The following is a 14,433-nucleotide window of genomic DNA, read 5'->3' as shown; positions in this document are numbered from 1 at the left end:
GGTTGCCAACAGGCCGGTATTTTACAGGCCTGGCTGGTAAAAATTATGCTTAATGCCAATGTTATTAATAGGAGAAAATGGCAAGAATACAGGAAGGCAGGTATTTTTTTCCAAATAAGGTGGCAACACTACTTGTAACACATACCTCCCAACATTTTGGAAGTAAAAAGAGGGACAAAAAATGTTTTCCCGCACGTAGCGCAGCAATTTTTTGACCACACCCCTTTCTGTGGCCACACCCCCTAATTACCATGTGTGTTTTACACAATTTGGCAGGTTATGAAAGTTTGAAAATATTTCTCCTTATCTAAACTGTGTTTTTGTGTGTTACAAAGTATCTTATTTGCACCTGTTAGCTATTCTGGGCTCTCTGCTAAAAGCCAATTAAGTGAGAAACTTTGTTTCTTTTTTCTGGCTGTTCAGTGCATAGAAAAGAGGGACTTTCCAGTACAAATGAGGGACTGCGGGTTGAGCTGTCAAAAGAGGGACTGTCCCTCCGAAAAAGGGACAGTTGGGAGGTATGGATATGCTGCATGAGGAACTGGAAGAGCCAAAGAGCACTGGTTAACCTGACCAGCTACATGTTGCATAAATGCATTGGAAATGAAATGTTCTGTTTAGGGTGATGATGGTTTGAAAAGAAATTCCAAGAAAGAAAAAGTTTAGTGTCTAGGAATACAGTACTATATAAAAGTATATGCATTCACATACTGTCTGTAGCTCTGTATTAAGCAGCTGCACAAAACGGCAGTTCCACCTCTTCTATATATGTAATTACTGCACTAATGACTGACGCTTGTGTTTATATGAGCACAATAAAATGCTACTTCCTGGCGTCTCCTTTTTTACGTTCCCCCATAACAATGCAAACAGGAAGTTCCTTCCTAATCCGTCCCACGGGGCATTGAGCAGCAGTGGAATGGTTCCAGAGGAGCAATGATACGTGGCTCCAGAAGGGGGGCGGAGAGAGGGAGGAGGCAGCTGGTGATGGCAGGGACAGAGAGGAGATCGGACAGCGGTGAGGTGATTCCTGTATCTCTTATTACCGAATAGATTTACATGGGCTCTGTGGGCTGCCTTATTCTTTAGGAGTCGGTCAGTGTGAGGAGGGCAAAGATGAAAGTGTATAACGGGGTCCTGGTCTAAACTTGAAATCTTCTGCTGTTGAAACTTGCTGAACTCTGCCAAACTGCGTGCAACACTGGTGCTAAGTGGGGCTTCTGGGAGTTGTAGTCCCAGGGAATAGCTAATTATCTGAGGAGGTTTATTGCAGGTGGGTATGGGCAGCAGTGATTGGGCAGGTGGGTATGGGCAGCAGTGATTGGGCAGGTGGGTATGGGCAGCAGTGATTGGGCAGGTGGGTATGGGCAGCAGTGATTGGGCAGGTGGGCAGCAGCAGCAGGTCTGGGGGGATCCACTAAGGGAGAAAGGATGAGCTTGTGTGGGAATAGTTGGCAGAGAGGGTTTTGGTTGGCAGGAGTGGGTGAAGAAGATTTTATCCTGGGCAGGAGGGCTCCCCCTGGGATAAGTGCATAGCTGGCGGGTTGTTAGAAGAGGACAAATCAGTTCTTTTAGAAATTGTTTTCTGGTCATTGGGTCCCCACACGATCATTCACACCCATTATTTATGATTTGATCAGAGAGTGAATGAAACATGGCCATTAATGCACAACCTAATGGACGTACATGGGTGCAGCTCAGTTTAACCCCCGAACCATCAGCTGGAGAAGTGAGTGGCCAGCGTAGGTTTAAATTGGTATAGGCAGTGAAGAATCCGAGCATCTATAAGGCTGGAGAGGGGGAGGTATGAGAAGGGGAGGTTGGCAACAGAGGGTAATAATAGGGTATCATTTCCAGGTGGGGGGGGTATGTTTATAAGATCCAAGAAAGTGTAATGTAGTGGTCATGTGTTGTGTAGGTGGGGCTAGAAGGTATAGAAAGCTATAGAGGCTAATGGTAGATTTGGCATGGGTGGGATGGGAGACCAGACAGTGTAAGGTTATAGCTTTTCATGGATGGGAGCTGAGAGAATAGATAGGGTGTTGTAGAGAAGAGCTTTCAATTTCTTCATTTCCAGCCCTACTTTATTTTACTAGGACCCTCCTTAGCTTATAGCAAGGCTACAACTATATGAAAATATTATTCTAACAACCAGTAAACCACATTTCCCAGAACCCAGAATAGTTTATCCCAAATCCGACCCTAACTGACCTTCAAGCTGGGTTTCCAGGAAAATATTTGAAAGTCAGTAGGCATTTGTTCTACTCTGAGTTTCAGTCTGGCTGCCTGTGCCTCTGCTGACCCATGATCCTAGCAGTGTGTGTGTGTATATGATAGGGACCTTAGATTGTAAGCTCCACTGGCTAAGGATATATTTTGTAGTTTATATGAGGCTCAGAGGGTAAGATTAGAGTTGGCATGATTGGGTGAGGTGGAAGTCAGTTTTCAGGAAGCTGTGAGGGTACAGTTAGAATTGGCATGGGTGGTAGAGGTGGGGTAAGATAGTATTAGAGGCTGGCTAAGAGAGGTTGGCATGTGTGTGTTTGTATGAGTGAGAGACTTTGTCTGTTGGTGGAATGATGGGATTTGAAGTTCAACCACTTTGAGGGCTGGCGTTGTGTGGTTATTTCATGGTTTCTGAATGCAACTGTTGGTGCCCTGAGGCTGCACAAATGAAAAGAGGAATTAAATGAAGGTGTTTGTGCAGGTAGAGAGATAATCTCCCTAATTGACTTGTTTTTTCCAGACTTTGCTTCATCCCTTTCCCCGGGGCATCAGTTCAGCAATTGCAGATGGGCATTTTGTTCTGAGTTTAAGTCATTTCTGAAGATATCAGTGTTATGCTTTATGCCCTGGTACTAAGGCTTCTGGCTTTCTCTGTGCAGGATGATGTCGGGAGGAAGAATCCTGTTGCTGTGCTTGATATGCCTAGCCTTCCAACTCAGTGCTACGTGCCCGCCGGGCAGTCGTGCTTGTGAGCCTGCCAGCCTCTCTTCTGTGGATGCATGGATCTGCTCCATAATCGGCTCCCTGCTTGTGGGGCTTAGCGGGGTCTTTCCACTGCTGGTCATTCCCATTGAAGCCGGGGCAGAACTTCGGTCAGAAAGTAAGTCCTTTTTCCTGCTGTTCCTATGGGATCTTTAGAGCTGGAATAATAAAGATATAATCCTCCAATTATAAAGGATTGGGGAAGATCAGTCTCTCCGTGCTGCTAGGAGAACACTTAACATTTCGGCAATTATATCCCCTGCCTGAAATCCATTGTTGGTATGGTTGGAGTAAGGGGATATCTTGACAAGGCCTCTCCATTCTTTTGTCTTTCAGAGAACTCTCAAAGGCTAAAACAGCTCCTGAGCTTTGCAATTGGTGGATTACTGGGCGACGTGTTCCTGCATCTGTTACCGGAGGCCTGGGCTTATACCTGCAGTGCAACAACAGGTACCTGGGACTTACATTTATATCTTGATCACATTGGCTTCCAAATGAACCCCTAGCAGCTCAGTGCATGAGTACTGCACACCCAGCATTCCGTTATTAACACAGAAGGGTTGGTAGACAGTGAGTGATATCACAAGTGGTGCTGCAGTTGTATTTGCTGTACACAGGCTGGTATGATTTGGCCTCTGACACAAGGAAAGAAGTTTCAGCACATCAGTGGTTCAATCACACTGCAGAAGGTCTGTCTTTACTGAAACCCCACTATGCTTCCTGGAACATTAGCATTTACTGTTTAAGAAACTGGTTCCCTTAAAGGAGAACTAAAGCTTAACTAAAGAAGTAGGCAGAAATTATGTTTTGGTCTTCTGTACCAGCCCAAGGCAACCACAGCCCTTTAGCAGTAAAGATCCGTGTCTCCAAAAATGCCCCAGTAGCTCCCCAACTTCTTTTCTGCTGATTCACTGCACATGCTCTGTGCTGCTGTCATTTGCTGAGCTTAGGGACCCACTCACAATATACAGTATAAATAGAATAGAAATGTCACAATATAAGGCTGATTAGTAATTAATAAAGATAATTGCTACATGGCAGCACAGAAAAAGTGCAATTAGTATCAGAATTTAATAATCAGCCCTGTTTTAAATTACAGTCCAACCTCTTTTTCTGCTGAATAATTTGCGACGACCCCTAAAATTGGCTTCTCAATGGTTGCTCAGAACCCACTGAGCATGTGCGTGTTGCAGACACTATTCAGGATGACAAGTTTGAAGTCCTGGATCATTGCTGCTATTGGGAAGCTGAAACTTTAGGCTGGTGCAATCAGTTCAGTATATAAAATATGCCATTTTATCCATATTCATTTTTAAGGTTTAGTTCTCCTGTAAATTTATTTAAAGGTCTGTTGTTTTAGTTCCCTTAAAGAAATGCCTTCTGCCCCACGGCAGAGCTTGTCTTCTAGACTGCACTCAAGGGAGAATCTGCTACTCCCTGCCCATTCCACTGCCAGAAAATGCTACCTATGCACACAGCATCACTGTCAATAAACCTTTCTGAACTGGAGAGGCCATATTTCAACTGAAAAAAGAGAAAGTGCAAAGTTGCTGTATGCAACAGCCATGCAACGGCCTCGGGTAAGTTTATTTTGGGAGCACCTGGAGCCGGCAGTGTCACGTCTGCACATGGCAAGTCTAGACAAGAATGATTACAAACAGGCCATGAATCGGAATGGAAGTACATTGTACGTCTGTAGGTTTCCTAAGGTTATATGTTTTCCGGGGATCACAGTCATTAGTCAGTGGTTATGCACCTATGTTGCACGTCATCTGCTCCGGATATTGCTTTCATTAAGAACTTATTAACTGCCTCCTTTTCTCAATAAAGCACAAGTCGGAGGAGAGAAAACACATTTAGTCCCACTCACCCTCCCAGTTCTTTTTTATATTTGAGAGCAGAAGCAAAGAGTAAAGGGCAGAATTCATTATAAAGAACTCTGAGTGCACTGAGAGGGTGAGTGGGACTAAATTAGGAATTCCTAAGTAGGAATTTGTTTTATAAATGGAAGGACCTGCAGTGTTTTGACCCAATGTGCAGAAATATTTATTTCTAGAGTCCCCTAACTGAAATCTGCTTTCACTACAGTTTTTATCATTCCTATTCAGCAACTTGCCTTCCCAGGGCTGAAACCTTCTTTGTGGCAATATTACTTATGTTCCCCATTTTGCTACAAAACTTCCCTGTAAAGCTTTCAGTAATATTAGTAGCGACATATAGAAACATGATTATCTTAAAATGATTATTGTTTGTATTTCTCCAGGGAGTTATCAGTCCCTGAAGCAGCAGAGGCTCCTCGGGTTATGGGTCATCATTGGATTCCTCGGCTTCTTAATTCTGGAGAAAACATTTTCAGACAAGAACCATGAAGAGCAAGTTGACTCCACCACCCCAGTGAGTAACAAAGCTCTGTTCAGTATGATTTGCTGTGTTTTTCATTGAATGGACTGAAGGTTGTTCATATACTCCAAAAAAACTGTTTTTAATGGGTGTGGCACAGCTTTCACTCTTGGCCAATGATGCAATTAGCTATGTGTCCAATAATACAAGCATAAACTATCACTTTGGTGTTAAAAAATTGCTATGTTCTAAACCGACTGGTCTATCCTGTGGTCAGGGTCCCCTATAGCTCATTACAAGGTTACAGATATATATATATAAATATTGGGGTAACAGTCACGCTGCTATAGTTCCAGGGGTACCCAGTGTACAAATAAACACTCACCCCAAATCTCCCCCTAACTGGCCTTCAGGCTGGGCCCCTTAGCTCATAACAAGGTTACAGATATATAGAAACATTAACTCTTGGGAAAATATGACCTAAATATAAGCCTTAATATAAAAGCCAAACTTTGTGGAAAGGAAACCTGTAATATAACTGGGCAAATGCAGTGGAAAGGGAGCATGGAATACAAATTGGGTATGTTTAGCTGACAGCAGGAAACTGCATTCTAAATCCGCTCAGCAATTTGGGAAGTGTCTCTCCTTGAGGTTTGGAAACAACAGATGTGAATATTAAAATTGTAGAAATAAAGATTTTTTTTAAATTTATTTATTTATTTTTACTGGGCATTGAGGCGGCTTTATAGTGGTTTCCAGTACATAAATAACAGGTTTCCGAGTTGCAATCATTTAAAGGGGATAATATAATTGCTAATTACCTCACTCCTTTTAATTCCATTTTAAAGTTAGTTTCAAGACATAGCAGTTGTTTAAATTAAAATAAAGACATGCTATATCCTGCCAATCACACTATTCGACTCACTTTTAGTCAGTTGGTTTGATCTCTAGGGGTGGCCAGCCAAGGGAAGTGCTCTCAAATGGTTTTTGTTCCAAAGAAACAATGAATAGAGGGGCACAATCCCCAGCTTCTCACCCCACTGAGACCACAGTAAGTAGAAGTGCAAGCTTGGATGCATTTACCCAAGGACCTGGTTTGACCTATTATTTACCGTTTAGGGCTAGGACACATGGGAAGATTTCAGGGAGATTAGTCGCCTGGCGACTAATCGCCGCGTCTAATCTCCCTGAATGGCTTGCTGGTATCTCGCACCCGCTAGCATTAAAGTCGCCTGCGCCTATTGACACACGGCGACACGTTTTTCAAAGTCGCTCGAAATTGCCTCGTGAGGGAATTTCGAGCGACTATAAAAACGTATCGCCGCATGTGAATAGGCGCAGGCGACTTTAGCGCTAGCGGGTGCGAGATACCAGCAAGCCATTCAGGGAGATTAGACGCCTCAAAGATGCGTCGATTAGTCACCAGGCGACCAATCTCCCTGAATCTTCCCGTGTGGCCCTAGCCTTAAAGTGACTAGCTGTTAAAGGGGAAAGAAACCTAGTAGGCGCAAACCCCCCTCTCCCGTTTGTTGCCCACCCTCCCTCCTCCCCCCTGGCCTACCCGTCCCGCTGGGCAAATGCCCCTAACTTGTTACTTACCCTTCTGCGCAGGTCCAGTCCAGGGAGTTCACCGACGACATCTTCTTCCACGCAATCTTCTTCCTGCTTTGAACGGCGCATGCGCAGTAGGATCATTTCGCCGGTACGATCTACTGCTCATGCGCGTGACTTTTGGCGCATGCGCAGTATATCCGTACCGGCGAAATGATCCTACTGCGCATGCGCCAAAACGCCGTTCACCGCAGGAAGAAGATCGCGTGGAAGAAGATGTCGTCGGTGAACTCCCTGGACTGGACCTGCGCAGAAGGGTAAGTAACAAGTTAGGGGCATTTGCCCAGCGGGACGGGTAGGCCAGGGGGGAGGAAGGAGGGTGGGCAACAAACGGGAGGGGGGGTGGGGGAGTTTGCGCCGACTAGGTTTCCTTCCCCTTTAAGTACACAGGCTGGACATTGCCACGACTTTTATACAAACTGACCAATCCTTTATCTGTTGTGGTAGAGTGACCAAAGTGATGTGGGAAATGTCTGTTTTCCATTTAAAGGGGTGGTTCACCTTTAAGTTAACTTTAAGTATGTTTCATCATTTGTCTTCTTCTTCTGACTCTTTCCAGCTTTCAAATTGGAGTCACTGACCCCATCTAAAACAAATACTTTTTATTACTCATCTTTCTATTCAGGCCTCTCCTATTCATATTCCCAGTCTCTTATTCTAATCAGTGCATGGTTGCTAGGGGAATTTGAACCCCAGCAACCAGTTTGCTGAAACTGGAGAGCTGCTGAGTAAAAAGCTAAATAACTCAAAAACTACAAATAATAAAACATGGAAACTAATTGCAAATTATCTCAGAATATCACTCTCCGTATCATACTAAAAGTTGGTAAGGTGACCAACCCCTTTAAGTTCTCCATAATGGGAGAGGTAAGCTCCAAGAAAGGTGATAATAAACTGAGAATGGTTTCTCTGTTCAAAGACTTTAGTTGCCATATCTTGGAAGCTGGAGTAGTCTGGAAGGAACAGGCAAGCCAGGTAGTCCGATCCAGTAGTCCAGCTCATGTATTGGAGCTCACGTTCCACAGGAATGTATTTAATTCTAGTGAGACTGTAGGGAAGGTCTCTCTGATCAGGACAAAGAGCAGGAAGGTTACTTGTCTGTGTGAGGAACTCCCAGAGGGACTGGGGTGCTGCCGGCAACTGCAAGGAGCAGAGGGAGCCCATTACCAACTGGCTTGAGAGTCTGATTGAGGAACTGAGAAAGCCAAGGGACTTAGAAAACCCCAGAAAGGAGTATAGTGAGTACAGGGGTGACCCCATATCTTGTTTTCTTACTGTTATGGGCCCGGTTTAGTGAGGGGACTCATCATATATGTGAAGGTAGCGCCAAGTGGGCAGGATTTATTTTTATGATTTGTTTGTTTTGTGTGCTGGAATCGTCACCCCTGTGTTTAAATAAATAAACTGCCTAAAAGTGAAGAAAGTGTCTTTCGTGGATTCCACAAGCTTACACTGTTTATGGGCCCCTTTTGAAGGTTCAAAAGGTTTAAAGCCCATAAGACAGAATCTGATTTGCTGCTTTGACCAACAAGAGGATCTGATTGGCTGATTCACCCCCCTCTCTCTCTGTGTGTATGGGGGTCATTGGCCAACAATATGGGGCAGCACTCATATGAGCGGTCGCACCACTGGTCTTCAAAATGATTGTTTGGAAAAACATAATATGAATGTCTCCTATTTACCTGATTCCAGGTAATGTTGTTTGTACTGTGTAAGCCTGTTGAAAGAATTATAGGGTAGAACTTTTGATATGAAGCAGAACAAAAGTGGTGTAAAGGTGATACCTTCAGTGTCGGACTGGGATACCAGGAAAACTCCCGGAGGGCCCAGGTGTCAGGGGGCCCATGAGCTGCTAAAGATTTGGCCTATTTCATGGCTATTTCCTATTTCTTTGAGAACAAAGAGGTTAAATATATGGAATAATAGATTATAGTATGTAAAGAATAGAGACTAGGAGAATAGAGGTTGATTGAGAAGAATAATAATAGTACTGAGAGATGGTCCCTGGTCTATGGTTCTTTGGTGGGCCCCTGGTCTAAGGTTTTAGAGTGGGCCCCTGGTGTCCCAGTCCGACACTGGATACCTTTATTGGTTAACTAAGATGATAATCACAACAAGCTTTCAGAGAATCGGCTTTGAAGAAAGAACTGCAATGTTCTGAAAGCTTGTTGTGATTATCATATTAGTTGGCCAATAAAGGTATCACCTATACACCTCTTTTGTTCTGCTTCATATCAAAAGTTCTACCCTATAATTTTCCCCATTTACCAGATAATCTCTGCTAATGTGACCGCTGGAGGGGGCTGTTTCATTACAGATTATAGATGATGGCCATAGATATCAACAAATGCAAAAATGCAGGCATTGAAGACTCTCTGGGCAGGAGGAGCAATTTCTTTTTTTTTGTAACTTAAATTTTTATTAAGCATGAAAATATGGTTTTACAGACAATAGTTATAACCAAGCATCAAAATCTTATAGATGGTTAGTATTTAGAACAGCTGCTGAAGAAGATTATAATGTTACTCTAGACAATAAGCATGTTTTTGTATATATGGTAGAGAGAAAAAAAAAAAAAAAAAAATATATATATATATATATATATATATATATATATATATATATATATATATATATATATAAATAAAAAAAACCCAAAGGAGACAGATCTGAACTACTGTTTATGGGGGTAAGACTGACTAAACTCAATTTTCCGAGGCTAATAATTCCCAAGGTGCCCATATCTCTAAGTGGCGGGGGAGTTTGTTGCGTATTTTAGCAATACCATACTCAAATCTCTTATTGATCTCTATCCAGCGTCTGATCTCTTCTAGGGTTGGTATGGAGCTAGATTTCCAGTGGGCCGCAATCGAAATTCGAGTTGCTGTTAGTATCTGATTTATCAGTGCCTGAGCGGTTTTGCCCACTCTAGGAAATGGTTTGCCCAACAGAAAAGTACACATGCCCGTTGAAATTATGTTCCTCAAAGTACTGCTCAGTAGGTCTGCAACCTCAGTCCATAATGGGGTGATTGCAGGACAAGTCCAGAATATGTGTGGTAAAGTACCTATTTCCCCACAATTTCTCCAGCATAAGGGAGAATGATCCTGGAAAAGTGTATGCAGCTTGGCTGGGGTGTGGTACCAGTACATTAATATTTTATAGATATGCTCCCTTTGCCTAGAACATTGTGACATCCTCTTTGCATTGTCCCATATGGCAACCCACTCCTGATCTAGTAAGGGTTGGGAGAACTGAGAGTCCCATTTGACCATATATTGCAGTCTGGGAGGGGGATCAGCTTGAGGATCAGAGAGTAGTTGATAGATCCTTGAAATAAGCCCCTTTTGAGGGAGACCGAGCTTGGCTAAAGATTCAAAGCATGTTGGTGAGGTTGTTTGTGCCTTAGCAAAGTGCCTAAGCTGAAAGTATTCAAAGATCTTAAGAGTGTTTTGGGGTAGCTTTTGAACTAGGTCTTAATAGGACAGGATCTCCTTTGTTAGAGGATTTAACAAGCCCCTTATGCTGTGAGAAGGAGCAATTTCTAGGCATTTAGAAGAAAATAAAAATTCATTGCTGAGAAATATGATGAGTATATATTTGTTTATTTCTAGCAGATCTGAAAATGGGCAATTAGCAAGAGCATTATTTGTTAGTGCCACTAGGGGGAGCTTTTGCTTTGTCTGTGATTGAGCTCCCACAATTGGTATATACTATATACACAGTGCAAGATGAGCTGAGCTCACTGTAAGTTTCTCCCCTACATTACTGTGTGTTTAATAAAGATATAAATCTAACATAAAACAACAGTTGCTGAGCTTGTTCGCTATATGGCCGTTGACTTTCTTCTCAGCATGACATGAAAACTTGATATGGTTGAAAGGAGAGACAAAATGCCCTGCAGCTGTTGGGAATGAAATTCTGTCCCACTCTCATGCTGGGAGTTGTAGTTTGCAAGGTCAGGCAGGTCCCACCTAATTCCCAATTTTATAGAACAGTCCGTGTTGGCTTCAGCTGCTAAATTCAACTCCAAGCATCCCTAATGATTGACAGTTTTCCTACAATCAATAAGGCAGGGGTGTAACTACAGATAAAGCAGACCCTGCAGTAAGGGCATAATTCATTTCAGTATATACTGGTAGAATATCTTTAGGCCTTAAACTGAATTTTTTGTGGGGCCCAGTAACATCTAGTTACTTCACTGATTAAAGGGGAAGTAAAACATTAGACCTTCAACTCCCATCAACCCTAATGATCGCCCCTTTTTTTCTACAATCAATATTTCATATTAAAGGCAGGGGTGTAACTACAGAGAAAGCAGACCCTGCGATTGCAGGGAGGCCCACAGGAGTGTAGAGGACACAGTAAGGGCATAATTAATTTCAGTGTATCCTGGTAGAATAGGTTAAGGCCTTAAACTGAATTTGCTGTGGGGCCCAGTAACATCTAGTTACTTCACTGATTAAAGGGGAAGTAAAGGAAAAAAAATTTAGACTTCAAACTGAATTAGAATGCTAAGGATTTGGACAAATCTCCTTTACTAAACAGTATCTTTACTCCAGCACAATTCCAGTCTGAGGATCATATCACTTTAAAAATACAATTTCAGGGTGCCCTGCTTTTATTTCATTTAAGAGCTCCCCAGGTGGTCGGCAACATGTGTACCATTGCACCCCATCTGACTAACAGTCAGCTAGCAATATCCCAGAATGGCATTGCTGTAACACAAATGATCCAAATTGGGATTTTTTTGTTTGTTTTTTTCAGAAAGTGGCCAGAGAGAGTCTGATGAACGGAAAGCACAAGAACAACAGCAAGCAGAAATGCCAAACGCAGAAACCTTCTAATGACCACATCAAGGTAAGTAATTGCTACCAGGTAGACTATAGACTCCAAACGTCCTCTTTCTAAACATTGGCTCCCCCGATGTTGCTGGGTTATATAATAAAGAATGCTTGGGAGTTGTAGTGCAGCAACATCTGGGGACCCATGGTTAAAGGAGAAGGAAAGGCTAAAAGTAAGTGAGCTTTATCAGAAAGGTCTATATAAATACACCAGTAAACCCTCAAAATAATGTTGCTCGGAGTCCTCTGTCAAAAGAAACATAGCTTTTCTTTCCTTCTATTCTGTACACATGGACTTCTGTATCAGACTTCCTGTTTTCAGCTTAAACCTCCAGGGCTTGGGCTTGAGCATGCTCAGTTTGCTCCTCTCTCCCTTTTCCCCCTCCTTGCTGTAATCTGAGCCCAGAGCTATGAGTAGGCAGGGAGATTCTCAGGCAGGAAGTGATGTCACAGCAAGCTACTATGGCAGCTGCTGTCCTAAACAAACAGAGAGAGCAGTTTACTGCATTCTACAGAATAAATAAAGTTGTATAGCTTGTACTATAGTGGCTAATATATTGGCAATAAACTGCTTCGGTAGCTTTCCTTCTCCTTTAAAGTAGACGTTCCCCTAATATTTGGCACCCAAGTGGGATGCCAAATATAAGGGCACCCCCTAAGGATTGTCATGACTTTGCTGATGCCCGGTCTGGTGCTCCTGTTAGCAGAAAACTGCACCGTTCTGGACACTTGTGAGCAGTTGATCCTCTTCCTTCCTTATTCAAAATCCAACATCCAACGCATGTGCAGTAGAACTAAAAGGCGACTTTTAACTCTACTGCGCATGTGCACCCACGGGAAGAAAGAAGGAAGGAAGAGGCTTGCTCACTCGCAAGAGCATCAGCCCAGGGTATCAGGTAAGTCATTATCCTTTGGGGGTGCCCTAACATTTGCCACTCCCCTTGGATTGATGCTTTGCTTCTCCTTTAAGAAACCTGGCCCTAGCCACTGTATCTTCCTTTTTTTTTTCATTTTTATTACAGGTCAGTGGTTATCTCAACCTCCTGGCCAACACCATTGATAACTTTACCCATGGCATGGCGGTTGCAGGCAGTTTCTTAGTCAGTATGAAGGTAAGTACTAAGGTTTTTGCCTCGTAGACTCCATTCAGCTTTCTGATTGGGTAGATGGCTCTGATGGTGGCTGTCCTCTCCCCCCCCCCCACTTCCAGGTTGGCATCCTCACTACCGTGGCCATCTTGTTGCACGAAATTCCTCACGAGGTGAGTGCATTATTGTTTTTAGGCTCAGTGTTAATGTCTAGTGTCTGTCCTTCAGTGCTGTACATCTGACCTTGTTGGATCTTGTCTGCTGTCAGGTTGGGGATTTCGCCATCCTGCTGCGCGCCGGGTTTGACCGCTGGAATGCCGCTAGGCTGCAACTGACCACAGCGCTGGGTGGAATGTTGGGAGCTGCCTTTGCGCTATGTGCACAGTCCCCAAAGGGAGCAGGTGGGCAATTGAGCAGCTGGACAGACACACGTTTGATCTCTACCCCCATTACTAACATTGCTTGTTCTACTTATCCCTGCAGGGGAGGCAGTGGCTTGGATTCTACCATTCACATCTGGAGGGTTCCTGTACATTGCACTAGTTACAGTTCTACCCGACCTCATCGAGGAGAAAAATGTTAGGTGAGTGTCCTCGTTGCAGCATAACTCATTATAATTGACTGAACTGCTGGTTCTGACTTCCTCCATTTTTTTTTTCTTCCCAGGAACTCTCTCGGACAGGTCCTCTTGATCTGCTGTGGGATCGCAGTGATAACCGTCTTGTCGCTGGTAGTGGAATGAGAAGAGCAATGGGCCAGAAATAACATCTCTGTAAAGAGCAGGAGGGTCACCCACACATTCAACACTGCAAGAGGTGGTGTTGAGAGAGAGCAGGGCAGGGCTCCGTGTCAAGCAGCAAACAATGGTTTGGTTTACCTGTTCCTTTAAGTAGACCCCGGACCAAACCTGTGGTTATCCATTGGCTGCTGCTAACCAATCGTATTGTGGCAATCCAGCTGCCAGAGTGGATTATGGGTGCAGTGGCTGAATTGTCACGTTTTCTCTATCTATGGTTTCTGCATTGCTCTCTTGCTCGTTCAATCCTTGCCCTGTGCTTCTATCACCTGTTATAGAATAAGTAAACCTTTAAAATAAGTGAATGTAAAATTGATGAGGGGGCTATGCTAAGCACTTTTGCAATGTACATTCATTATTTATTTTTCATTCCAAGATATTATGGTAATGTTAATATGAATGAATTTTGTTACAACAGCGCCACCTGCTGGTTAGTTTCCCACCAGTCTGACCACCAAGTAGTCAAGGAAGTTGTCAGGAGAAAGAAAGAGGCTGCTTTTTGGTTCTTTCTGGTTAGGAAAGATGTGAGAAGGGTTTCTAATTTTTTCCCAAAGCAGAAGAACATCAGATCAGCTTCTTTCTTTCTCCTGACAACTTCCTCGACTACTTGGTGGTCGGACTGGTCGGAAACTGACCAGCAGGTGGAGCTGTTGTAACAAAATTCATTCATATTAACAGTACATGTATCCCTTAATATCTTGGAATTAAAAATGAACAAATAATGAATGTACATTGCAAAAGTGCTTAGAATAGCAACCTAATCAAT

At 43.3% G+C, this 14,433-nt stretch overlaps 1 protein-coding gene across 1 annotated transcript; it reads left to right on the top strand.

The window, feature by feature from the left end:
- Positions 1–900: 900 nt before the first annotated feature.
- slc39a13.S (solute carrier family 39 (zinc transporter), member 13 S homeolog) lies at positions 901–13,985 on the top strand. The gene is made up of 10 exons (XM_018260167.2): positions 901–1,023; positions 2,886–3,106; positions 3,325–3,438; positions 5,252–5,382; positions 11,707–11,799; positions 12,806–12,895; positions 12,994–13,044; positions 13,140–13,272; positions 13,355–13,454; positions 13,538–13,985. The coding sequence occupies exons 2-10, from the start codon at positions 2,887–2,889 to the stop codon at positions 13,611–13,613; spliced, it is 1,008 nt and encodes a 335-aa protein (XP_018115656.1). The 5' UTR covers positions 901–1,023; position 2,886; the 3' UTR covers positions 13,614–13,985.
- The last annotated feature ends 448 nt before the right edge of the window (positions 13,986–14,433 follow it).

This window comes from Xenopus laevis, chromosome 4S (assembly GCF_017654675.1).
Source record: "Xenopus laevis strain J_2021 chromosome 4S, Xenopus_laevis_v10.1, whole genome shotgun sequence".
NCBI lineage: Eukaryota > Metazoa > Chordata > Amphibia > Anura > Pipidae > Xenopus > Xenopus laevis.
This window is presented reverse-complemented; position numbering and strand designations above follow the sequence as displayed.

What these genes read in the sequence shown, in the direction of transcription:
- slc39a13.S (XM_018260167.2), top strand. Translation starts at nt 2,887, where the DNA reads ATGATGTCGGGAGGAAGAATCCTGTTGCTGTGCTTGATATGCCTAGCC. An exon ending in AAGTTGACTCCACCACCCCA is followed by an intron (nt 5,383 to 11,706) that starts GTGAGTAACAAA and finishes TGTTTTTTTCAG; the next exon opens with AAAGTGGCCAGAGAGAGTCT. An exon ending in ACAGTCCCCAAAGGGAGCAG is followed by an intron (nt 13,273 to 13,354) that starts GTGGGCAATTGA and finishes TTATCCCTGCAG; the next exon opens with GGGAGGCAGTGGCTTGGATT.